Source organism: Panthera pardus, unplaced genomic scaffold (genome assembly GCF_024362965.1).
Source record: "Panthera pardus isolate Hobbes unplaced genomic scaffold, ASM2436296v1 HiC_scaffold_15, whole genome shotgun sequence".
Lineage (NCBI taxonomy): Eukaryota > Metazoa > Chordata > Mammalia > Carnivora > Felidae > Panthera > Panthera pardus.
The window spans coordinates 75,381,999-75,408,416 of NW_026526710.1; the positions used below are offsets into that span (position 1 = coordinate 75,381,999).

Here is a 26,418-nt window from a genome sequence, read left to right on the forward strand (position 1 = left end):
GCGAGAGGGAGACACAGAACCCGAAGCAGGCTCCAGGCTCCGAGCTGTCAGCACAGAGCCCGCCGCGGGGCTCAAACCCACAAACCGTGAGATCATGACCCGAGCTGAAGTCTGACACTTAACAGACTGAGTCACCCAGGCGCCCCCACGATGTCACTTTGACACTGTTAACTTCCTATTTCTGAAGTTAGGTTGTAAGTCATACCTTGCTAGGTGGACCGCTGGGGGCCCACGGGTTCTCTGCCCGTCACTACTCTATACGACAGTACCTTCTGGAAGTGTTCAGCTTGAGGCCAACAGCACAGATCCGCTCTCTACATAAACCAGCTTGCTTCTAAAAGGGAAGCCCTGTTTCACTGTGACACTGTGGGTACAGCCACAGCACAAACACAGGCAGGCTCTCGGTCATACACAGGACGAAATGAAGGAAAGGTGCAGCACAAATCACCTACTGCTGGAGCTGTAACTTCAACGACACCCAGACGGCTGGCTTAGCGATATTCTGTCACAGTGAGAAGCAGCTGTCCCTAGAGGTAGGTACTTCATCCGAAAATGGTAAATAATTCCTATTCCTCTTTTCAAGAAATGGAAGAACTCTCATAAAACTAGTGCGTGGCCATTGCAAAAACTTCAGATGAAAGTTCAAAGAAGTCAAAATCACCCCTAATCTTATCACCCAGGCATAGCCTTAACATTTTGGTCGGTCTACTTTTACTTCCCTGCACACACATTTATTTAACAAATATAGAGACATACCACACACGTTTATAACGTGGGATTTGACCTTTATCATACACGTGGGCATGCCTTCATGTTAATAATGTAGATCTGTAAATGTGCCCTATATTTTAGTGAGCACACAGCACTCCACTGCATGTCGGTGATCACCCTACTGGTTGACATTTACATTGTGTGGCTATATATCTATATATGTACATATTACAAATATGCGTATGAAATAAATACCTTTGTGTAAAGGTGTATCACCACCTCATAACAGAACTGATGTAAGCTGTTACCTTATAATACGGCGACAAAAATTCACAACACTCTACTTCAGTCATCAATGACTTTTTAAACAATGACCAAAAAAATATTTAACATTCATCTCACCTGTAAAAAGATGAGGAAATTTAATAGGCAAGATCACAGCCTCTTTCAGTGCCTCTTTGGCTCCTTCAAGACCAGCAACGTCGCTCCATTTCACATTTGGTCGCTCTATAACAATGGCACCTACAAAAACATTATGTCACCTTTAAATTAAGGAAGACTATTCTATCAAATGTAGAATACAACACGAAATAATGACGTTCAAGAAACACGTTATAAAACTGTCTGGAAAAGTTTTATCTATTAAGAACCTTTTAGAACTCGTGTGACAAGGAAGTAGTTATTAGGGCGGAGTCAACAGGAGTCTGGAAGCTGGGGTGGGCGACTAGATCACCTCGGGGAGGTCACTTAGCTTTTCTATTTCCGCTTCCTCACTGTAAAATGGAAATAACACTATCTGCCCAAACTACTTAAGATGGGCTAGTGTAAGGATCAAATGACATAATGAATACTAGAGTGTTTGGAAAATCACCAGACATTACAGCAAGTGGCGGTCATGTTTGAATGCACTAAAGTATCGGAAGTACTTGTTCAATGGGGGCTGATCTACTAGTTCTTTTTTTTTTTTTTTTTTTTTTAACAAAAACACCCAGTGATCTAATGCTCTCCTTAACCACAAAAAGAAAAATGTCCTCAAAAGTTTTAACTGATGACAGACAGATGGATGCACAGATAAATAGTAGGGAGAAGGGAAGGGAAGGGAGGGGATGATGGAAGAGAGAGAAGTGTGCTCTTGTAGATTTGCAGTATTTTCCTAAGATTTGCCAAATTTTCTTTTTGGCTTCTAAATAGACCTACTTAAAATTTTTGTACATTAAAAAAGCTATCTAAATGATTTAGTTTTTCTGTATAATATATTCAAAGGCGACACTAATTGTTGCAGTAAGAATCCACAAAAGATTTCTTCTAATATAGCTTATTGGCAAAACTTTAGTTATTCTTTTATCAAAAGCTTTTCGAAGGCACCTTTGTGGCTCAGTCGGTTAAGTGTCTGACTTCGGCTCAGAGCCTGGAGCCTGCTTCTGATTCTGTGTCTCCCTGTCTCTGTGCCCCTCCCCTGCTTGCATTCATTCTCTCTCTCTCTCAAAAGTAAACATTAAAAAAAAAAATAACAACAAAAAAGCATTTCCAAAAGCCAGTTCTAAGGTGATATATAACTGTTTTAAGTATAACAAAATATTACCACTTACACAGTCTGCTGATTACCAATAAATTTAGTTTTATGGCTATTTCTTCTTGTTAGGAAAGATCATCTATTATTCAAAAAGTAATTATATTACACAACCTACTTAAATTATGAAAATCTTTAGCTATAGATCTAAATTAAATGAAACTGGGGTGCCTGGCTGGCTCAGTCAGTGGAGCATGTGACTCTTGATCTCAGGGTTTTAAGTTCGAGCCCCACGTTGGGTGCAGAGATAACTTAAAAAAATAAAATCTTGGAAAAAAAATTGAAATGAAACCTTAAACACTTTCTACATTCTAAAAGTTTACAGTAAGTATAAGGTAAAGCCAATTCACTTTTTCTTTTCTATGTTCCACTCAGATTAGTAAGGAAACATTTACAACACCCCATAGGATTTTGTGATAGGTAAACAAAAGTAAATTTACTTTAAATTATGTAAATATCATCTGGCCAATTAAAGTTTTTCCTAAGTATGAATTTTCTAAATATGCCATAATTTATCTTAACACTTAATTAATACTTTTCAAAGTTGAAAAGTGACTTTGGAATGTTTAGTGATAAAAAATTCAGATAAAAGTAACATTGACAAAAGTAGTAACTAAAAAGGAGGAGAAGGATTATTGGGAATACAAGCCAAATGATTTGTTTTCCAATTATATAAATTCATCCAGTCTTTGACTCTACTCTTTATTACACTAATGTTATTTAACCTCAAAAAAAAAGTCCGTGAGCATCAAAACAGCTAACAGAAAACTCAAATCATAAATTATTTAATTTTAATAATCAAATATTACATTTAAAATCATAACTTAAAACAGAAGTAAAAGATTTAAAATACTCTTTCAGGGAAAAGAGGCAAGATTCAAGAAAGGCTATTTTACAGTGAAATCCATGAGCAACTCTTAAATGAAAAGACGGAAAAAATGACTTAGATATGAAAGGATAGGATTTCATACTACACTTCATCCTGAAATTCCAAATAAATGTTCTCATTTATGTGTTTTCAGCATTTGTATTTTTGTACATCTCTGGTCCTTATCATTACTGGTTTTTTTTTTTTTTAACGTTTGTTTATTTTTGAGAGAGACAAAGACAGAATGGGAGTGGGTTAGGGGCAGAGAGAGAGGAAGACACAGAATGGGAAGCAGGCTCCAGGCTCCGAGCTGTCAGCACAGAGCCCGACGCGGGGCTCGAACTCAGGAGCTATGAGATCATGACCTGAGCCAAAGGTGGACGCTCAACCGACTGAGCCACCCAGGGGCCCCTATCATTACTCATTTTTAAAGAAAAATTCCCTATTAAAAATTGGCTTGTATCTTTTCCAAAACTAAAGATACCATCCAGTTTTTACTTTGTGGGGGAGAGAGGGGAAACAAAAGCAGGACAGAAAAAAATGTCTTTTGCCACCTGGCACAGACCACGGGGTTGTCCAGCAGAGCTCACCGAGTAGCAAGCGTGTGCTCGCACCGCTCCAGGCAGTGCTGCTGTGGCAGCAGAAACTCGGCCTTTGCTTTTTGATTTTATCCACCACTCAAGCTCTCAGACGTACAAGTATCCTCACTAACGGTAGCATTTCCAAGGTGTTACCCTTAGAGTATTCTCCTAGATGTCCCAGTGCGGTTAGTAAGACAGGTAACAGAATAAAAATGAAGAGACCAGTTAGTGCAGTAAGATTAAAAGACTGGCCAAGCAGGGTGCAGTCACCATTCACTCACCAAGGCTGTGCCTATATAATGGAAATCCTTCCCAGCTATGCATCTATTCGGTAAGATCCAAATTAACAAAATACATAAAACTCAATCCAAAAAGTCATCAGCTAACATATCAAATGATGATCAAATCTCAGTATATATAGTCAGCAATTGAGTAGATGCCATTTTAGATACACAGAATGACTACCATTTACTGAGGCCCTAAAATTTGTCAGATATAACATTGTCAGGTTTTACGCTGCCATAATCTTTTAATTGCCCAGAAAAGAAGGTATTGTTAATTTCCATACTAGAGCTGGGGTCTTCTACTCTGAGAGGCTATGGAACCTGCCCAAGATTAGACAGCTTTTCAGCAGGAGGCCCTGGAGGGGAATCCAGATCTGAATGGAACTAAAAATCCATACCCTCCCCATCACACCGCTATACTACGAGCACAGGAGAACGAACAGGCTTTTACAGGTGTGGAAGGTAAAAACAGAAAGCTGGAAGAGATTAATGTAAATGGCAACACTGAAACAGAATAAGAAGCTGATGCGAAAGGTCTGGAAACATGAAATAAACCATCAATGAATACGCTACGGCAACAGCACTAAAAGCCAAGCGTGAGTCCTAACTCCTTCGGTTCCTCTGACAGTTTGGGAATTTTAATACCATTAGATTTTGCAGCATGCTACTAGCGTAAATGCGACCTTCTCTAGAAGGGGGCAAATAAGACAAAATGAAAACGAGTAAGTTGACGGACAGGCTTCTAAGGCACATATAAAACCAAACAATATTTGACTACATAGAAAAAACAACCTAGCTGAGATCCTACGGAGCAAATCCTGTGAAAATGGCCTACACAGAGCCAGCATGGGGCCACTGGGAACCAAAGCCAGTTCTTGAACCTCATTTGAATACAGGTGGAAAAAGCAATTCAGATAGACAATTCACTATGAGGTTTTTTAAAAAAATATAAGATAGTAAATTTAAAAATGAAATCTAAAGCAACCTTGAAGTTGATTCTGTAGTTTCTTTTTTTCAGGATCATCAGATTCTCCTTCCCCATCACTGTCATTCCTAATAAAAAGAATTTAATATATTCAAATGATCACTCATTGCTATCAAAATAAGGCAAAAATGAAGGAAAAATTAATCTGAAATATTTGTACTTTAAGTGGCAAAATAAGACATTCGTATTAAAAGTTATCCTTATTTTATTACTTTTAATAAGAATATATTAACCAAAATAGTAAGCAGGCATGTTATCTGTCAATATGGAATCATGAACAGGAAAGGGGCAAAAAGACCAGAATGAAGTCAGGAACCAGCTCCAAATTCCCATGACATACCTATGTATGTGCACATTTATAAACGCATGCCCCACACCTCATTCCACAAAAGACTTTAGATGAGTTACAGGAGAGTTGTAAACAACATAAAAACACCAAACCAGGCAAACTATGTATCAGAACAAGAAGCCATAACCAGGAGAGAAAAACCCCGAATATTAATTATTTAAGGTATCAAGGTCTGTAATCCTTAGGTTGGGGGGTTCCAAAGAATAGATGAAGCTTTTGATGAACATGAACTGAGACCAAAAGACAAGTAAATCAATCCAGATATTTCATATCTAAGAATTTATCCTGAAAAAATAATTTAAAATAAGTTTAAAGAGTTGACGACAAGGATAATCACGCCCACACTGTTCCCAAAGGGGAAAAAATTAGAAATAGAGTATGCTTAATTATAGGGATTAGTATATGATAGAACACATTGCAGTATTTAAAAATGATGTAGAAATAGTTTATTGGAAAGATATTTACAACACGATGTTGAATGAAAAAGTGGTAAAGCAAAAAATATGGCATTACATCATTTTTTACATATCAAATATAAAGGGGGATTAAAAAGCTAGACATCTTTTCCCCCAAATGGGACTGGCTTGGTTATCCTAGGATGGTGGGGTTACAGGTGAGGTGGAGACCGCCAAACGATTCACCTGACGCCTACTCCAGCCTCGTCCCACCGTGCTTTCTTGCACAATGAAGACGGTGCTTTCACACAACTGCCCTGCCCGGGGTTCCTTGCAGCTGGGGCCCCACAGGAGACTGAAGTCCCTCCGAGAAGGCGGAGGCAAGCAGCTGAGGTGGCCGCTGCGTGCAAGGAGACCATGCCTGCGAGCGAACTGGGCGGAGGTCCTCCTGCCTGGCACCAGGAGGCCTCGGATCCTTACCAGAACCACCCTGGGGGAGGCGGGCATTTCTCCTACGGAATCCAAGCTGGATTCCCTGCCCGCCCTCCCCCAGATCTATAAGGTTAAGACTCTGTAATAAATCCCTTTTTGCTTAAATTGGCCAAGATGGGTCCTGCTATTCAATACAGAATTGGAATCCCCCTTCTAGGGAGCCATCTCAGGAGTGGACCCCACAGGGTCCTCAACTCACAGGGAGGAGAGGACATTTCTCCCGGCAAAGGAGTCTCAGGAAGAGTCAGGGGGTCATTCGAGGTTAACTAAAATTTTTCCAATGGTTTCATTAGTCTGCCAGTAAATGGCCCAACTTTCATGTAAGAAACCCTGAAGTTGATTCCACGTTGAAATGCAGTAATCCGCAAGATCAGGTGGGGTCTGGTTTTTGTTATGTCAGTGCTGTAGGTACAGAAGAGAAAATATTCTTAGGTGTCACAGGAACCGCCGATTCCCTGACCATGTCTTCAACAGAGGATATAAAACGCTGAATTTGCAGTTTTCCTCAAACCCTTCCGTGCAGTCTGAAGCAGCCAGTCACCTCTAGTTCTTCCATTCCTTATGTCTTTTAAAACGGCCTTCGGAAGCTGCCCCAAAGCCCTGCCTGCAAGGCACTCCCTTCCCGGCGACCACAGGGATTACCCAAGTAACTTGTGCCACTGCACACCACGAACAGTGAGCATCACAGTCCGTACAGCTGACCAGAACCTCCTGCCTGCAAACCCAACCAGGCCAGATAGCAAGGTCCCACAATCTCATTTTCTTAGACGTAAGAGACTATGTTCCGGTAAGACTTTGCTTACAAAAACTGGCAGCCGGTCAGATTTGGCCTCTGAGTCCTGGGTTGCCAACAGCTGGTTTAAACAAAAGAAACGGATTTCACAAGTTAAATGTAGTTTTCTCGTTTAAGTAGATATAATAAAGTCTAACACTCTAAAATACATACCCTTTCTCCTCCGCTGGATTCGGCTGTCCCTCTTTCACTGGCTTCTGTGGAGTTTTCTCTTTCTTTTTCAGGTACTCCTTTAGTTTTTCTGCTCTATCAAGATACTCTGTACACTTTGCCCTGATACTCTGCTTGGCTTTATCACCCTGGGCTTCATCTATTAAAGGCAAGTGAGAGAGATTTTTCCATTAGTCTTCTACATGGACAGGTTTAAACTCTTAGACACACTTTTGAGACATGGACAATCTAGTTTGGGGGCGGGGGGAGGGAGGAAGGGTATCTCTAAGCCTCGTAACCAACCATCACCAACTCTTGTCTGCTTCCCTCCAGCACGGCTGGAAGCCAACAGCGGGTCTGAGGCAGAAAGAAATCTGAGCAAGACACTAGGATATGTTAAGTTAATGCTAAATAATAAGAAGAAATTATGTAATATTCTGTGGGTTTTCTATTCTTCCTTTAACATTTTGTGCGGACAGCTGAAAGCGGCTGCTCTCGCATAAAACCAATTCTAAGACCAACAAAAGTAATATCAACCGTTTCCATTAATGTCTACGTAAGTTTCATCTCATGGTAGAAGAATGCCGGAAATTCCGTATGTTACAGGTGCCCCCAATACAGTAATTTTACTCCACAAAGGCCTCTGTGGGAGCTGTCTCAAAAGCCGACTTGAGCAGTCCATGCAGGGCAATTATCAATTGCAATAATCAATTATCTTAGGATTCATTTTTAGTTTCACTTTTATTTGACAGAAAACCTCAACATGAAATGAAGAAGCTCAAAAGAAAATCCTAAATTATCCAACCGCTGAAGTTTTCAGTAAAAAATAACTTTCCGTTTGCCAGAGAGACACTTTTGTCGTATGCTCAGCTTATGCTGAAGAGCCACGGAGGCAGGGTTTTTACCCACTTTCCCCTCACCGTCGCATCCCGGTGCCTAAAACAGTACCTGGTGCGTGGGAAACATGCAGTACGTATTTGGAAAACATACGAACAAAATGGCTCCCAACCTATTTTTTTACAAGTACTTAAGAGAGTATTTTCAGAGACGCTTAGAAAATGTGGTTCGTACATAATGTGGGTATATCGCCAGTAAAATAAAAACTATTTACATCGATTATATGGCATTTTAATATTTTTAGGTAGACAAATAACAATAACTAGGATAGCTATGCACATTTGTTTGCCGACTACTTAAAAATTATTAACAAGCTACCGGGAATATTTTGCAAATGGATGGTTTGGAATTTTCTGGCATTATATTTCAACTGTTATAAAAGAAACAGAATAATCTTTTCCTTTAACTTTTAAAACAGAAAACAAACTATGGCCTTACATTTAACTACATGGAGAAAATACTGAACAGCGTGTTGGTAGAGTTGAAGAGCTTCCTCATAGTTCCCAGCTTTGTCTTCCTGGGCTGCTTTGCTAGCAAGATCTATTGCTTTCTGTTTGAAGGGAGGCAAAATCATATCATCAAAATCAAATAAGCAACAACACTGTGATGTAAATGATCATATTGAACGTGTTTTTTTCCTTTTCTTTTCTTTTCTTTTTTTTTTTTTTTAACTAAAAGCAACCTCAGGGACACCTGGGTGGCTCAGTCGGTTGGCTGAGTGTCTGACTTCGGCTCAGGTCATGATCTCACCGTTCATGAGTTCGAGCCCCGCACGGGGCTCGCTGCTGTCAGTCTGTTAGCGCAGAGCCTGCTTCAGATCCTCTGTCCCCCTCTCTCTGCCCGCCCCTCCCCCCCGCCCCGTGCTCTCCCCAAAATAAATATTTTTAAATAAATAAGTAAAAGCAATCTTAAAACAAATCCACCTGTTTTCCCTAAATCTCAATTGCATGTTACTATACATTATAATGATTTACAAAATGTAAACTACATTTGTTAAATGGGTAAATGCTGACTACTACTTTTACCTAGTACCAATCCCTAAGATTCTCATTAATTTTCATTCAACATAAGTCAAGCTTAAAGCTAGTAAGGAATAATCAAATAATATGAAAATTCAAGTTAAAAGTATTCAGGGAAATTCTCAGAAATGCAATGTTGTTATAGATAAATCATATAACAACAGTAAAATGTAAATGGTGTAAAACCCCCTCAGAAGCAATGGGGCAATGAAATTGCAAGAATATGAAAATGCCCAAATCTTTTAATCCAGTAAGACAGTAACCAGAGGGGTCTTTTTAAAAAACAAAAACAAAACTTGGAAACATTAATTTTACACAGCAAACAGATGCCACACAATGGAATATTATAGGATCATTAAAATAATATTAAACCATTCACAATAACATGGAAAAATGTCTATAATGGGATTTTTTAAAAAGCACAATACAATTTTTACATGTAGCAGGAGTTCAGCTATTTGAAACAATAGCAAAAACAAGCAAAACCCAGGAAAAAGATGTAGAGAAAATTTAACACAGCTCATTTTTGATAAGACTCAATTTCTTCTTTTTCTGCTTTTTCTCATCTTCTAAAAGTGTCCATAATGAACATGGACTTTTGTGGTATTTAAAAAAAAAGCCAAAAAACACAAAACCCCTAGAAATAGACCCATACAAATATGTCAACGGACTTTTGACAATTTGCAAAAGCAAGTTAATGGCAGAAGAAACAGTGCTGGAGCAATCAGACATCTTTAGCAAAAAAAAATTAAGACATAAAAAAAGACAGAGACAGAGAATCTTGACCTAAACCACAAAAATTAACTCACTACACTGTACACCTGTAACTAATGTTACACTGTATTTAACTAACTAGAAATTAAATAAAAACTTAAAAAAAATCCCGTAAGTTCTTAAAAGCAGAGAATTTTCTCTAGCTGGAAGTAGGAGACAGGAGGCAGGAGAAGTCAGAAAGAATAGAAGCCTGATGAAAATCCACCCGACCACACTGGCATCCAAGCAAAAGAACCTGGCTGACAACCACATGAAACTGAAGTCTGCCAACAACACGCATGTGTTTAGAAGCAGACACATCCCCAGAGACTTCATGAACAACCACCAAACAGACAGACACGCAGCCCTGCTGACACCTCGGTCAGCCTGGTGAGACTCTGAGCTAGAGCCCCGCTGAGCGATGCTCGACCTGGACTTCTAACCCACAGAAACGGAGACAGTAAGTTAAGGTTGTTGTAGGTTGAAAAAAAATTAAATCACAATGGATTGTGGACTTTAATATAAAATATGAAACCATAAAATCCTTAGAAAAAACTGAAAATCTCCAGCATCTAGGGCTAGGCAAAGTTCTTAGACTATATGTGCCAAAAAACACAATATATAAAATGAAAACAACATGGGACTGGCATAAAGACAGACACATACATCAATGGAACAGAATAGAGAGCCCAGAAATAAACCTATGTGTGTACAGTGAATTAACTCACCACAAAGGAGTCAAGAATACCCAAAGAGGAAAGGACAGTCTCTTCAATAAATAGTGTTGGGAAAACTGGACAGCAAAATGCAAAAGAACGAAACTGGACCACTGCCTTACGCCATCCACAAAAATTAACTCAAAAGATTTGAACAGAACACCTGACACCATAAAACGCCTTGAAGAAAATATAGGCAAGTTAAGCTCCAACTCCAGTCTTGGTGATGATTTTTTGGATTTGACACCAAAAGCCAAGGCAACAAAAACAAAGATGAACAAGTGGGACTCCATCAAACTAAAAAGCTTCTGCACAGCAAAGGAAACCATCAACAAAATGAAAAAGCAACCTACCACATGGGAGAAAATATTTACAAATTGTGTCCTGCTAAAGGGTTAATATCCAGTGTGTAGAGAGAAGAATTCATAAAACTCAACAGCAAAAAAACCAAGCAACCCAATTAAAAAATGACTCGAGGATCTGAACAGATATTTTCCCAAAGACATACAAACGCCCAACAGGTATATGAAACAGCACTCGAGATCACTAAACGTCAGGGAAATGCAAATTGAAACTACAATGAGCTGTGACCTCACATCTGTTAGAATGGCTATTATCAATAAAACAAGAAATAGCAAGTATTGGTGAGGATGTGGACAAAAGGGAACCCTTGTACACTGTTGGTGGGACCGTAATTGGTGCAGCCGCTGTGGAAAACACTATGGAGGTTCCTCAAAAAATTAAAAATAGAACTACCATATGATTCAGCAATTTCACTATTTATCCAGAGAAAACGAAAACATGAACTTTGTCGAAAGATACACGCACCTCAATGTTCAATGCAGCATTATTTAAAATAGCCAACTTATGGAAACAACCTAAGTGTCCACAGACGAATGGATAGAGAATGTGGTTACGTACACAATGGAATATTATTTAGCCATAAAAAGAAGGAAATCTTGACATGTATGACGACATGAATAGAATTAAGGGCATTACGCTAAAGGAAATAAGTCAAAGAAAGACAAATACCATACGATCTCATTTATGTGTGAAATTGAAAGAGAAAACATCCACGAATAAATCCAAGCTAATAGATACAGAGAACATACAGGTAGTTACCAGAGGTGGGGAAAGGTGAAACAGGTGAAGGGAGTCCAAAGATCCAAACCTCTAGTTATAAAATAAATGTCATAGGGATGTAATATACAGTATGGTGACTACAGTTAATAACACTGTGTTGCATATTTGAAAGTTGCTAAGAGAGTGTCTTAAAATTCTCATCACTGGAAAACCATTTTTGTAACAATGAAAGGTGACAGGTGTTAGCTAGACTTACTGTGGTGTCATCTCACACCGCATACAAAAAAAAAAAAAAAATGAATCCTGTTGTACACCTGAAATGAATATACGTCAATTATACCTCAAAAAAAAAAGAAAAGAAAAGAAAAGAAAAGAAAGAAAAGGAAAATGATAAATTGGACCTCATCAAATTATAAAAGTTTTACTCTGTAAAAAATCCTATTAAAAGGATGAAAAGACAAGCTACAGACTGAGAGAAATATTTGCAGACTACATATTTATAAAAGGACTAGTATTTTAGAATAGAAAGAACTCCCAAAACTCAACAATTTAAAAACAATCCAAGTAGAAAATGGGCTGAAGACATAAACAGACATTTCACCAAAGAGGATATACACATGGTAAAGTAGCACACAAAAAGATGTTTAACATCACCAGCCATTAGAGAAATGCAAATTAAAACCACCATGAGGTATCTTGAAACATGTATCAGAATGGCTTTAAAAAAAAAAAAAAAGTGACAATAATACCAAACGCTCCAGAGAACTGGATCACTTACACATTGCTGGTAGGATGTAAAATGGTAGAGTCACTCTGGGAAACTGTTTTGTTTTTGTTTTGTTTTGTTTTTTTTCACAAATCTAAACGTGCAGCTACCATATGAACCAGTGACTGCACTCCTGGGTATTTACCCCAGAGAAATGAAGACTTCTGTTCACACAAAAATTTATACATGAACATTCCAGATGTCCTTCAACCATACAGCATGGTTAAACAAAGTGTGCTACACCCATAACAAGGAGTACGGTTCAGTTACAAAAAGAAACTACTTTGATACACACAACATGAATGGATCTTGAGGAAGAACCGATTCCAGAAAGTTACATATCCCAGAAAGTTACATATCGTATGATTCCATTTATGTAACTTTCTGGAAATGACAAAACCAGAGATGGAGAGCATATTAGTATTGTCAGGAAACAGGGATGGTGGGGGGGGGGTGGCGAGAAAGAGAGGTGATTGTGGTTCTAAAAGGGCAACAGGGGGCTCCTTGGTGGCTCAGTTAGTTAAGCATCTGACTCTTGAGGGGCGCCTGGGTGGCTCAGTCGGTTGAGCGTCCGACTTCGGCTCAGGTCATGATCTCATGGTTCGTGAGTTCAAGCCCCACATCAGGCTCTGTGCTGACAGCTCAGAGCCTGGATCCTGCTTCAGATTCAGTGTCTCCCTCTCTCTCTGCCCCTAACCCATTTGCATTCTGTCTCTGTCTCTCTCAAAAAAAAAAAAAAAAAAAAAAAAGTCTGTGTAAGCATCTGACTCTTGATTTCAGCCCAGGTGAGGATTTCATGGTGGTGAGACTGTGCTGGGTGGGGAGCCTGCTTAAGATTCTCTCTCTCCCTATTCCTCTGCCCTGCCCCCACATGCCGTTTCTTTCTCTATCTCTCAAAAAATAAAAATACACTAAAAAAATCTATAAAAGGGCCACAGGAGGGGTCCCTGTGGGTAGAACTATTCTGTATCATGACTTTGATGGAGGATCCAGGAACTTACCCATATGACACAGCTCTGCACACACACACACACACACACACACACACACAATATACATGAATACAAGTAAAACTGGAAAATCTGAGTAAGACTGGTGGAATGTATCAATGTCAACCTCCGGGTTATACTGTACTATAGTTTTATAAAATGCTACCACTGGGAGCAAATGGGTGAAGGGTCCACAGAACCCCTCTATATGATTTCTCACCATCGCATGTGAACCCATGGTTATAGCAAAATAAAACCTTCATTAAAAAACCAACTTTAATATTTAAACACACATACACACATGTAAATAACAAGCATGGTTTATTAAAACATTCCACCTGGATTAGTCTAAGTAGTAAAACTGTATTCAACAAAAGAGCCAGTAGAAAAAAAGGATCATGGTTATGCTATATTAAAAATAAGCATATAAGAAAAAAAACCACTCAAACAATCCCAAACCAACCATACGTGAGAATATTATATTTTGAAGCAGTTGCTAATGGAATGCATAGATGGAATGAAAGCTGTAAATAGGGGGAACAGACCTTCCCTCTGTTGTTGCAGGAGGGAAAAAAAAATGGTAGAGTTGATAAGATGTTTCACAGTTCAAATAGCTGAATTTGATGGTGAATTTTCAAAAGTCTGGTAAGCTAGGTGGGATATAAAGGGTGAACTCATAGCACTCATACGTGTGGGCAACCGGTGGACTGGGGCACCTTGTCACATAAAAATGCACCTAGAAGACTCCACGGCTAAGCCATGCAGGAGAAATAAGTTCTTTCTTATTCTAGCTACAATTTTCTTCTATTATTTTGAATTGTTGTGCCGCTCACCTCTCTAGCTATATGTTCTCCTCATTTGCAGTCAGTCCTATTTTCAGCACCACAGTGATGGTTAAGGAAAACTCTTACAGTTGGTATTTAATTACCTAGCTCCAAATACGGTAACAATGACTTTAAACCAGCCCTTCTTTGATGACGGACAGGCCTGTATTTGCACTGTCCAACTGTGAGCCGCTAGCTACAATCGGCTTCTGAGCACCCATGGCTAGTGTGACTGACGAGTTCTATATTTTGAGTAAAATTTAAATTTAAATAAAGGTGCCTGGGTGGCTCAGTCGGTTAAGCGTCCGACTTCCAGCTCAAGTCATGATCTCACAGTTCTTGAGTTTGAGCCCTGCAACAGGCTCTGTGCTGACAGCGCAGAGCCTGGGGCCTGCTTCAGATTCTGTGTCTCCCTCTCTCTCTCCCTCTGCCCCTACCCTGCTTGTGCTCTGTCTCTCAAAAATAAATAAACATAAAAAAAATTAAAATAAATAAATAAATTTAAATAGTCACATGTAGCTACTACTGAACAGCGCATGTTAAACCTTTAATCAAAAATGATTTGAGGGTATGTATCTCTTTTTCCCTTGCTGAACACCCCACTTCAACCTTGGTTCTATCAGCATTTTTCATCTGAAATGAAAGTGACTGTGTCTGGTGTGGTTTGGGAGTGCCAGTTATTCCTAACCCCGACCACTTCCATCACACGTGTTTCAAAACTACCACCGAGCCTCCCGAGTGGTCAGCCTGCTTCCACACTCAACACCCTGGCGTCCACCTGGCAGCCAACGATGGGCCCTCTTCGGTGGGTTCGCACGGTAGTTAATAAAACCCAGATGCTGGCTCATGGTCGACAGGGCCTTAAATGACCTGTGTGTGCCCTGGCTCCTTCCGGATCTCACCCCAAACCTGTTAGTTCACCTTTACTCAGGAAGCCTGCGCACGGCTGATCCCTCGGCCTAGAATGTTCTTCCCCAACAGGCACAGGACAGTCTCTTTTTCACAGTTCAAATGCCAAGTCCTCAGAGAGGCCCCCCCTAATCTACCGCAGAGGCTGCACTCTGCCCCTGCTCTCGGTTCTCCCCCCACCCCAGAGCCGGTGCCTGGCACACACATTGCCGAATGAAGGAAAAAAATCCCCTATTGCTTTCTCAGAATCTTCTTCCTTTTGGTTATTCCACCCCTACCATCTCTAACAACTTTCCTCCACTGGATGTTTTCCTGCCTGTCCATGCTATTTCTCTCCCCTGGCTCTGGAGACCACCCCCATCTTCCTTCTCTGACATCCACTCTATGAATCACATGCCCACTCTGCTGCTCTCCCCAACGTAACCTTTTTTTTTTTTAATTGGGGCCTTCCTCAGCATTAAAATATACGTAAAGTCCTACCTCAGGCTCATATCTCCAAAACACAAACGAAAACCCGCTGGCTCTCCCCAGTTTCTAGGTTCCTCCCTGGTTAACATCTCACTTATCTCTTCACCTCCAGAGCAAAATCCCAAAGAGAACCCTGAGTGCGTCATGCTTTCTTGACTCCTCCAGTGCTTCCTGCTGCCTGCCAGGCCTCGCAATGACCTAACTCTGTCCGCAGCATTCAACCCTCAAAGCAGACATCTGGACTCGGCCTCCTCCTCCGGCCTCCATGGCACCCTTCTCTCTCAGTTCTACTCTTGACCGTGCAGCGATTCTTCTGCAGGCGCCCTTTTTTCTCTCCTTCTATGCCAATATTGCACAGCGTTCTTGTTCCTCCTCATGCTATGAACTCTCCAAGATACCCTCAACCTCTGCTACCATCTGTATGCTAATAACTCTCCAATGCTTGTTTCCAGCTCTCTCCCTCTAGTTCTACACATATGTCTCCAACTGCTCATGGAACATTTCCACTTGGTTGCCCGTACATGCATTTCAAACCCAAAAAGTTCAAGATCACCTGCGCCCAAATATGTGCCTCTTCTTGTAATCCCAGACCCAATTCTTCCCCACTGAGATATCCAACCCAGGAAGAGGGGCGAAAACTCAGCCTCCTCCGCACCCCTCTTTCTAAATGCAGAGCCAAGCCTGACTTCTTCCTCTCCAATCTGTCTTTGATTAATCCTTTCTTCTTTAAGAGGTACTACACTACTTTGGCCCTCCCCATCTCCCATCACACAGAACCCTGCCTCCTAACTGGTCTCCCATGTTCCCAGGGTGGCTACCGGTCTGGCTGTCCCCCATGCACGCATGGTAGTTTCCTTCTAAAACAAAACCCTGAGCATATTACCTTCGCAGACTCCTGACTATAGCAGGATGAGGACCAATCATCTCTGTGTTAGCACACACCCTTCCATGGCCTAACTAGGCTTGTCCACTCACCTTATGCACGCAGTTCCAGTCATGCCAAACTGATGGGACAACTGAGACTTTATGCCTGTTTATAGTGTACTCTCCACCTGGAATATCCTATCCAGTTATCTCCCCACATAACTCCAGCTTCTCTAAGACTCGGCACAGTCACGGTCCTCCTGCTGCAAAGTGTCCCTGATACCCCCAAGTGGCCTACCCTATGCTTCCTCTAAATTTCCACTGCCTCTGTTACACATTTCCAAAGATCACACAGTATCCCTGTTAGCCACTTAAAAATATTTTTTAATGTTTATTCATTTTTTTGAGAGAGAGAGAGAGAAAGAGTGGGGGAGGGACAGAGAGAGAGGGAGACACAGAATTTGAAGCAGGCTCCAAGCTCTGAGCTGTCAGCACAGAGCCTGACACGGGGTTCGGACCCATGAACTGTGAGATCATGACCTGAGCTGATGTCGGGCACTTGACCGACTGAGCCATCAAGGCGCCCCAGCCACTTTATATGTCTTTTCACATCAGAATGTAAGCCCTTGGATTTCAAGGATGATATATTTCTTTTATGATTCCCTAAGACTTAGCAAAATGTATGGCACATTTAGGACTGAGTAAACCTTGAGTTCTACGTATACCGCATTACTCGCAATTTCTGCCAACCCTCTCTAAGGTTTATTGCACTTCTAGACTGAGGCATATATTCTTTTTCTTTACCTGGAATGCATCCCATTTTCTGGTCCAAGAAGGCATAACTTCATAGTGAAAAAAGTACAAATGTATAACACATAAACCTGGATTCAAAACTGTCTTCTATACTAACTGCATGTCTTGGGTTAAATCATAACCTTAATACACTTTGGATTCTTATACCATGAAACTGAAGTAATATTCACCTTGAAGAGTTGCTTTGAGGATTAAGATCACACCAAACACCCGGTGGACAGTTAGTGTCGGCACCTTACACATTATCTAAGCTCACATCATCTCCTCTGTGGAACATTTCTCAGTTACCTTTGAAGAGTTAGATAAGCCCTTCCTTTCTGCCCTCCTATACTAACCTTTAATTCTATCATAGCACTATTGTGTTATTTTATAATTGTGAGTTTTAGTTATCTGCATTCCTCCATTAGTTAAGAGCTCCTGGTTATGGGGAGTTTTGCCTTGTTTGGTGGGAAAGTTATTTGCTATTTAAGAATATTCTTCATCCAAATTTCCTAGAAGGTTAAAAAGGTTTGAATGAGAAAGTGCACCTATGACCCAACCACCATAAAATTAAACATCTCTCCCCGTTTAAAACTAGCAACGTGCCTTTCATTTGTGTCAGCCTCTAGCCGATTCATTAAGGAACATCCAACAACCCAATTCAAATATGACGCAAACTGACCATAAAACCAAAGTGCAATTCTTGCAAAAGAAAAAACAGGGGCGCCTGGGTGGCTCAGTGGGTTGAGCACCCGACTTCGGCTCAGGTCATGATCTTGCAGTTCTCAAGTTGAGTTGGAGCCCAGCATCATCGGGCTTGCTGCTGTCAGCCTGTCAGCGCAGAGCCTGCTTTGGATCCCCTGGCCCCCTCTCTCTTTGCCCCTCCCCCACTCATGCTGGCTCTCAAAACATAAAAGCCTTAAAAAAAAAAAAAAAGGAAAAAGGTATCAGTAAATGGATGAAAATTATGTTGCAGAATGTCCAAATTACATGCAGTTTTGACAAGCGAAAAGCTGATGAAATAAAGAGTTAACTAAAAAACCAACAAATATGAAGACAAGACAGTACTTCAAAAGAAATCACTTTTGATATTAAAGAAACAATACTTTTATCAAAGAAACAATACTTTTTCCAAAAACATTTACCAAAAAGACCCTTTCTGAATGGGCTACAAAAAAAGTCAACGCTAAGTGGAGATTGTTATATCTTAGTCTAATGCAACCCTGTTGGAAAAGATACACACAAAAATCAATACATGACTTATTCTTCATTCTTAAAAATTTTTTTTTTTTCAACGTTTTTTATTTATTTTTGGGACAGAGAGAGACAGAGCATGAACGGGGGAGGGTCAGAGAGAGAGGGAGACACAGAATCGGAAACAGGCTCCAGGCTCCGAGCCATTAGCCCAGAGCCTGACGCGGGGCTCGAACTCATGGACCGCGAGATCGTCGCGGGGCTCGAACTCACGGACCGCGAGATCGTGACCTGGCTGAAGTCGGACGCTTAACCGACTGCGCCACCCAGGCGCCCCTTATTCTTCATTCTAAGGAATAAGCCATAGTTGCAATTATAACATTCTGAGACACATAAAACATTTATTTTCATAATCTTTTGGGTTAATTTTCAAGGTAAAAATCCCAAGAAAGGGACGCCTGGGTGGCTCAGTTGGTTAAGCGACCCACTTCCGCTCAGGTCATGACCTCGCGGTTGGTAAGTTCGAGCCCCACGTCGGGCTCTGTGCTGACAGCTCAGAGCCTGGAGCCTGCTTTGGATTCTGTGTCTCCCTCTCTCTCTGCCCCCCCCCCCCCCCCACGCACATTCTGTCTCTCTCTTTCTCAAAATAAACGTTAAAAAAAAAAATCCCCCAAAGCTCCTTCCTATCCTACCTCTTTCTGTGTGTGAAATTCTGAGTTCTATTTTAATGTATCTACTTTCAGTGGTCTTTCTTGTCAATTACCCAGGTTTGAGCAGGTCCTCCATTATCCTTAGTGCTTGTACTGGACACTCAATGAATGTCTCATCAACGACTGCAAGACGAAGACAAGGGTTCAATATTTTATGCTGATCTTTTGTCCCAAAATGACCCAGTGGACTGGGAGTCCTCGAGGCTAAGTCACATTCTAAATCCCTCTGAAACCTCAGATCCCTTCTGGGCATCGGAGGCACGATTTCACAAATTTCTCAATGAATCTCACAGATGTCCAACAATCATGTCTAAAAGTTTAAGGTTCTACGATTTATGTACAAAACACTGTACTCACTGCGGTAAGGGTGGGGAGATGGAGCCACAAAGCTTAAGAACACTCCCTGATTTTATATACATTTTGGGAGCCATGGCAGAGTGCACATGAATGCATAGCTCAATGAACTGACGGATTCCTCAAATTCCAAGACTGTCCTCACGTTTCTATTCACCTGACAGCTAAAAGAGAAGGGCTTTGCTACACCAGCTTGAGACGGAGAACTAAGATCACCAGTGCTTTGCAAACATTACGTTCTTTCCTCTCTGTCTTACAGTGATTGGAGCGTCTGTGCCTCCGGTTCAAAGCTCTGCCCAGTTCTGTTCAAAAGAGGAAGAAAACCCACCTCAACAAAAGTGAAGCGTCTCGCACAGCGGGTGGGCTTGGGAGATCCCGGAGCGGGCGGAAAGCGCCCGACCCTCCCACCTGCGGCTGGGCGGGGGCGCCGCCCTCCTCCGTCCGGCACCAGGGGCGCGGCCGCTTCCTCCCTCCTCCCCTGTCTCCAATCCTAACCCCGCGCCGCCCCTCGGCTCCGGCTCTCCAGGACGCGGGAGAACAGTGATACCTGGAGATTGGACGAGGTGGATGCCATGGCGGAGATCCGAGGCGGCTCCCTGGGGAAGAACTAGGGCAGAGGAAGCCAACAGCGGCAACGTCGAATCGCGCCCGGTGTTGCCTCAAACGTGCGCAGGCTGGTAGCCCTCGGACCCGGAGCGACGCCTCCCCTCCGCGAACTGGTTCCAAAACCGCAAGCCGCTCCAAGCGCCGCCGACCCTTCTCAGAAAACTTCCGCAATTCTGAGCCCCCTCCGGGCTCTCGTCCCGCCTCTGGCCTCGGCACTTCCGCTTTCGTCATCAGCACGCGCGCTACCCAGTCTCCAGCCATTCTGGTCTCGTCTCGGCCCCGGGATCTCGCGATGCCGGGAGCCCGGAAGCGCTCCCGGGCCTAGTGGAAGTCAGGCTGGGCGCAAGCGCACTGAGGCTCTTACGTAGGGGCGGAGATGCGTCCTAGAGCCAAGACCTGTTACGTTTTCTTCTTTTTCCAGATGTTTTACACTTGAGGTGAATTATTGGCTCTGGCTCCTTTCAGTCCACATCATGGAGCGTGCCCTGGAGTTCTGTGGCTTTTGAGTGAAAAAGTCATCCCGTCCCCAAGACCCACCATGTGGGGACTTCGGGCTCGTTTACTGTGTCTCATTCATTCCGTTTTCTCCTCTGTAAGACGGGGTTAATTATATACAGTACCCACCTCAGGATTGTGAAGAATGCTAGTAGCATGCGCTGGCATAGTGTTGGGTGAACAGTAAGATCTCAGTAAGCCTCAGCGTTTATTACTCAACACTGTACACTTTATTCAATAAGTTGTCATGGCTCCGTGAGGTCCTGAGAATGTTAGTAAAAGACAGGTGTGGTTGCTGTCCTCTAGGAGCTCACGGTTTGGTGGGGAAGCAGGCTCCTGAACACAAGTCTTATGAAACTGGCAGATCAGATTATCTTTTACACCATTTATAAGGAAGGTTAATGACAGAGGTTAAGTGCTTTCTGTGAGATCACATGTCAGGGATTAGTCGCAGACCTTCAATAAGACCTTGCGTCAGCCTTTCTATCGTTTGCAGTCAAAATCCCCTTTTTCTTCATCCTTATGTAGGTAAGCTTCCCCAAGGAAAGTGAAATAGGTATTTAATCATTCCTCCATTTTATTTCCTACTCACTCCCTAATTCTTCCCGATCATCTGATGTCTCCTACTAAAGTTCTTCCCTCGCCCTTCTTACTAGGTATTGTCAACTACCCAGTTCTTGAACTCTCACTTGTAGAGAATCCTAATATTCTTTGTCTTTCTCCTTCACTGTCTCCCCTTCTTTAAAAAAAAAAAAAAAATTATTATTTATTTTGAGAGCAAGCGGGGGAAGGGCAGAGAGCGAGTGAGACAGAATCCCAGGCAGGCTCCATGCCATCAGTACAGAGCCTGATGCGGGGCTTGATCCCAAGAACTGTGAGATCATGACCTGAGCTGAAGTCAGGAGTCAGATGCTTAACCGACTGAGCCACCCAGGTGTCCCACTGTTTCCCCTACTTATTCTTCTCTATCTGTAGCGTTGTGTCAAGAGTCATGTTCTCTTTAATCAAACTACTCCATCCCTGCTCATCTTATCCCCTTCCTGGACTTTATATAGCGATATAATAGAAATGACTTCCAATCTACATCTCTAGGCCTAATGCTGTCTTCTGTCTTGCATTCATAACCTTCCAGAGATCTCCAGAAATCACAGGACTTTCCCACAAGACAAATTCAACACATTTGTAGTCAAGTTAATGATCATCTACCCCAAACTTCTCAGAATAACATCACGAAAACTCCACCATCCAGGCTCAAAGCTCAAAGTCAGCCCTCCCTCTGCCTTCATCTGCCAGTTCACCTTTCCACCCCTCTGTTCCCTTCCACTTACTGAAAATGCTGTAGGGATCGCAGCCCTTACGGTGTCAGCACATCATAGACATTTAATAAATACTAAACCTTTTAACTGAGCTGCTTAAAAGAAATTGCTAGATCCTTAATGACTATTGGATAAACCTGATTTTCCCTGAAGATACAACTAGACTCCAATTTACCTTTCACCTCAATCCCTAAGAGTCTATGGAACACCCACTAAATGTAAGTCGACTAGGCATTAAAAAACTACAGAGATGAATATGGTATGGTCTTTGCCATTCAGGAGTTTACAATTTAGTGGAAGACACAGACACATAATAGTGAAAAGAGAATCCACTGATATAAATTACCACCATGTGCCAGGCTGCTGTGGATATTGGATATGAACCAAACGGTCAAAAATCCCTCTTTTGTCACTATCAACAAATCGTGTTAGTATCACGTACCCTCAATATTCAAAGAGAAGGCTATCGTCTGTAAGGTATTTTCAAAAATCCATAATTTTAGTCTACTCGTGAGAAAACACAAGAAAAACACAAATTGAGGGCTTTTCTACTTCTAAAAAAATGCCTAACCAGGCTCTTCAAAAATGTCAAAGTAATGAAAGATAAGAAAAGACTGAGAAACTGTCACAGATTGCAGGGAACTAAGGAGACATGACAACTAAATGCAATATGGGATTCTGGGTTGGATCCTGGAACAACAACAAAAGACATCAGTGGAAAAACTGATAAAAACACAAATTAAGTCTGGATTTTAGCTAATAGTACTACACTGAAACAAATTTTATAGGGTTTTTATGTTTACTTATTTTCGAGAGAGACAGAGTGCAAGTAGGGCAGGAGCAGAGAGAGGGGGAGACACAGAATCTGAAGCTGGCTTCAGGCTCTGAACTGTCGGCACAGAGCCCAATGTGTGGCTCGAACTCACAAGCTTAGATATCATGACCTGAGTGGAAGTCGGATGCTTAACCGACTGAGCCACCCAGGCACCCTGAGTTTTGATAAATAAACAAGATAAGATGCTAACAGTAGGGGATATTGGGTAAAGTGTATATGGGCAGGGCACCTGGATGGCTCAGTCAGTTAAACGTCTGACTCTTAATTTTGACTCAGGTCATGATCTTGCAGTTCGTGGGATCGAGCCCTGCATCGGGCTCTGTGCTGACAGTGTGGGGTCTGCTTGGCATTCTCTCCCTCCCTCTTTCTCTGCCCCTCCCCTGCTCATGCTCTCTCTCAAAATAAATGAATAAACTTAAAAAAAAAAGACTATATTGGAATTCTCTAAATATCTTTGCAACTCTTTTGTAATTATTTTAAAATAAAAGATTTTTTTTTTTTAAATTCCTGCTCTTTGGGAGTTTGCATTACAGTGGTATAGAAACTTGTTACTTTTTCATGTTGAAAAATGTAAATCTAAAATTGTTACCTGTATCATGGTTTATAAAATACTTCCACATACATTATCTTATTTCTTAATTCTGTAAAGTGGATCTTAAGTATCCCATTTTTACAAATGAGGAAAACAGCCTCAGAGAGATAGATGGTCCCCAATCCATGCAGCTTCTAAGTGATAAAGCTGGAGTTTGATCCCAGGTCACATGACTCCAGATGGGATGTTAGAAGACAGACAAGGACTCATAGACACAGGCAGTTTGCACCATGAGGGGGGATGCTTAATTTGGAAGGAGCGGTGAAGAATTTCTCGGGGAAGGTGTCAGTTAAACCAAATCTTAAAATCTTAAACTGATTTGGACAGAATGTAGGCCCTTTTGAGCAGAAGGAAAGCATGAATAAAGGCACAGGAGAATAAACATCTGGCATGTTTGAGGGAAGGCTAGAATGGGGGAAGCGACAGGCGCTCTGGGGAAGGAGAGGCAGGAGGGAAGCTAAAAACGCACCAGGAGGCACTGCCAGGTGCTCAAGGCTTTGAATGATAAAGAGTTCAGACTTGGTTCGGCAGGGACTAAGGATTCATCGGCAGGCTCCCCCGCCCCAGCCCCTTTCTCCTGCCCTTTGTCCTCTCCCTTCTCTGTAATTTTCTTCCTTTTGGAAGAAAGTAGAGTATATAGAATCCTGATTTCGTTCAATATTGGTTTGATGAAAATGGGTGTCACAGTTTGTAGGGTGCACCAGGGGGAGAGAGGAGCCAGGAAGATGGAGTAGGAGGCGACAGCAGCGGTGTTCTGGTTTAGACAACAGGACGGGGAGAGCCCAACAGCCTACGTCCCATTCCTGAAGCCCAGCACCTACTTGGACCATGATTAACACGTCCTCTTTCCCACAATTGCTTTCTCCATTTCAACCTGGTGAAAATCATACCTATTCTTCAAGGGTTCGTTCCGATGTTAGTTCCTTGAGAAAACATCAAAACCTCTCTGAACTTTCATAGCACTTTTGACCTTGGATTGTCCTTAGGTCACGCATGCTAAATCCCTAAAATAGGTCCCGGAGCACTGCGGGTGCACCAAAAATGGCTCGTCTCACTCACACGGCGTCCATCCTTTCTAGACGGTCAAATCACCGAGGGCAAAGACTTCATCTTATTCACTTCTGTAACCCTCCCTGTGCCCTGGCTCCCCACATGTCCATACAGGATAGGTGCTTGACTAGCCAAGGCTCGTTGAACAAAATGAAGCCTCCTTGCTCACGATCAAGGGTTTTGGATATCAAGACGTTCAGTTGAGTGTTGAGCGACATTTGTGGATTCGGGCTCAGCAGGGTCTCTCCAGGTCCGTCCAGGACCAAATCCATCTCATTCCAAGCATCTTCAAGGAAATGCCTACTGGTAAAGTCCTCATAGCCTGCCCTGCACAGCCATTCAAGTCCACCCAGAAGTGTCGTCCCAGCTTGTTGAGTCACCAGCTTCCTCCCTGCAGCATGACTATAAGGAAGGCGAGGCCCTGGCAGTGCTGATCACGTGAAAGAAGTGACAAGGGCCGTTCTCGGGCAGGAAACCTGTTCTCCATATCGGGCAGCATACCTTTCTGAATGTACCCGGGGAGCCTGGAGACCCAGCCCTTCCTCAACAGCTGTGATTCATTTTACTCCTAGGAAGCCACAGAGAGTTTCTGGACTGATGGCCACAATGTCAGTCAGCCCCTTGAGGGAGGGTGTGTCCATCGAAGCAGCCATTCCTGGTTGTTGATGACCTCGGGGCAGGTGCACCCTAAGGCTTTGGTGCAGAAGGAAAGCTGAGGCACCTGTCCTCAAGATGTTTACAGGCCACCACCACCATCCCCCAGACTGTAAACACTCGGAACACGGATAATGCACTTAGAAATAACGGATTTGAGGGCGCCTGGGTGGCTCAGTCGGTTGAGCGTCCGACTTCGGCTCAGGTCACGATCTCACTGCTCTTGAGGTCAAGCCCTTCCTGGGGCTCTGTGCTGACAGCTCAGAGCCTGGAGCCTGCTTCCGATTCGATTTGGTGTCTGTCCCTCTACCCCTTCCCCCACCCGCTCTGTCAAATATAAATAAGCATTACAAAAAAAAAATTTTAAAGAAAGAATTGATTTCAAACTCCTTTCCCCGCTACCGTTCAACCCGAGTCTTTTCCTGAACACTTTCGTCTAAGAATGCCTCCCGCGCTCTTGTGCTAGATTCAGCATTCAAGCAGTTGTGGCTGAAGGCTGAAAAAGGTCAAAACTCCTTTTTTCCCCCCCTTTCAGACAGTATCAGGTGTGAGCTGTATTTTTTCCGTGGCTAGGATGGAAGTGTGTGCAAGTGTGTGTGTGTGTGTGTGTGTGTGTGTGTGTGTGTGTGTGTGAGAAACACAAGCGGCCATGACTTGCCGCCTTGATGACCATCGCTGGGAAGAGACTGCCCGTTGAACCAGTCTTTCCACTTTACTATAGGTTTAAAATTCTCCACAATAAGAGGTTTTTTGTTTTTTTTTTTTAAATTGTATTTCCATGTTTGTGTTGAACTCTGTTCAAATTCTTCATCCAGTTTTCCATTCTGGTGCTCACCTTTTCTTCCTTCTTTTATTGATTTATTAAAGTCCTTTGTATGTTAAGAAAGTTCTTTTGGTATATGTGTTGCAAATATTTTCCCATTTTGTTCTTTGTTATTACTTCTTTTGGCATGAACATTTACGTTTCAACACAGTTACATTTATCATTCTTTTCCTTTTTCTTTCTTTCTTTTTTTCTTGTTATGCTTAGAGAGATCTTACCCACGGCTAGATTGTTTAAAACAACAACACTATACCTGTATCTTCCTATAGTACTTTCAATATTTTGTTGCATTAAGTCTTTGACCTCTCTGGAATTCATTTGGATGTAACAATTAAGGCCAAGATCTAGCTTTGTTGTTTCTTTTTATTTATTTCAAATGGATAATCAATTGTCCCAATATCATTTCTTTCTAAATTAAAAAACATTTTTTTTTAATTAAATAGGCTTCCTGCCCAGCATGGAGCCCGATGCAGGGCTTGAACTCATAGCCCTGAGATCAAGACCTGAGCTGAGATAAGAGTCAGAGGCTTA

General features: G+C 42.1%; 1 protein-coding gene across 1 annotated transcript in view; it reads right to left on the reverse strand.

Annotated features, from left to right (window-relative positions):
• The window catches only part of VPS4B (vacuolar protein sorting 4 homolog B), a 31,883-nt gene extending 11,536 nt beyond the window's left edge, over positions 1–20,347 (reverse strand). The window contains exons 1-5 of the mRNA XM_019463831.2: positions 20,064–20,347; positions 8,514–8,625; positions 7,182–7,338; positions 5,000–5,067; positions 1,114–1,233 (exon numbers count right to left, since the gene is read on the reverse strand). Coding sequence (XP_019319376.1) covers positions 1,114–1,233; positions 5,000–5,067; positions 7,182–7,338; positions 8,514–8,625; positions 20,064–20,090 — 484 coding nt within the window. The 5' untranslated portion in view covers positions 20,091–20,347. The remainder of the gene's footprint in view (positions 1–1,113; positions 1,234–4,999; positions 5,068–7,181; positions 7,339–8,513; positions 8,626–20,063) is intronic.
• Between the last annotated feature and the right edge of the window lie 6,071 nt (positions 20,348–26,418).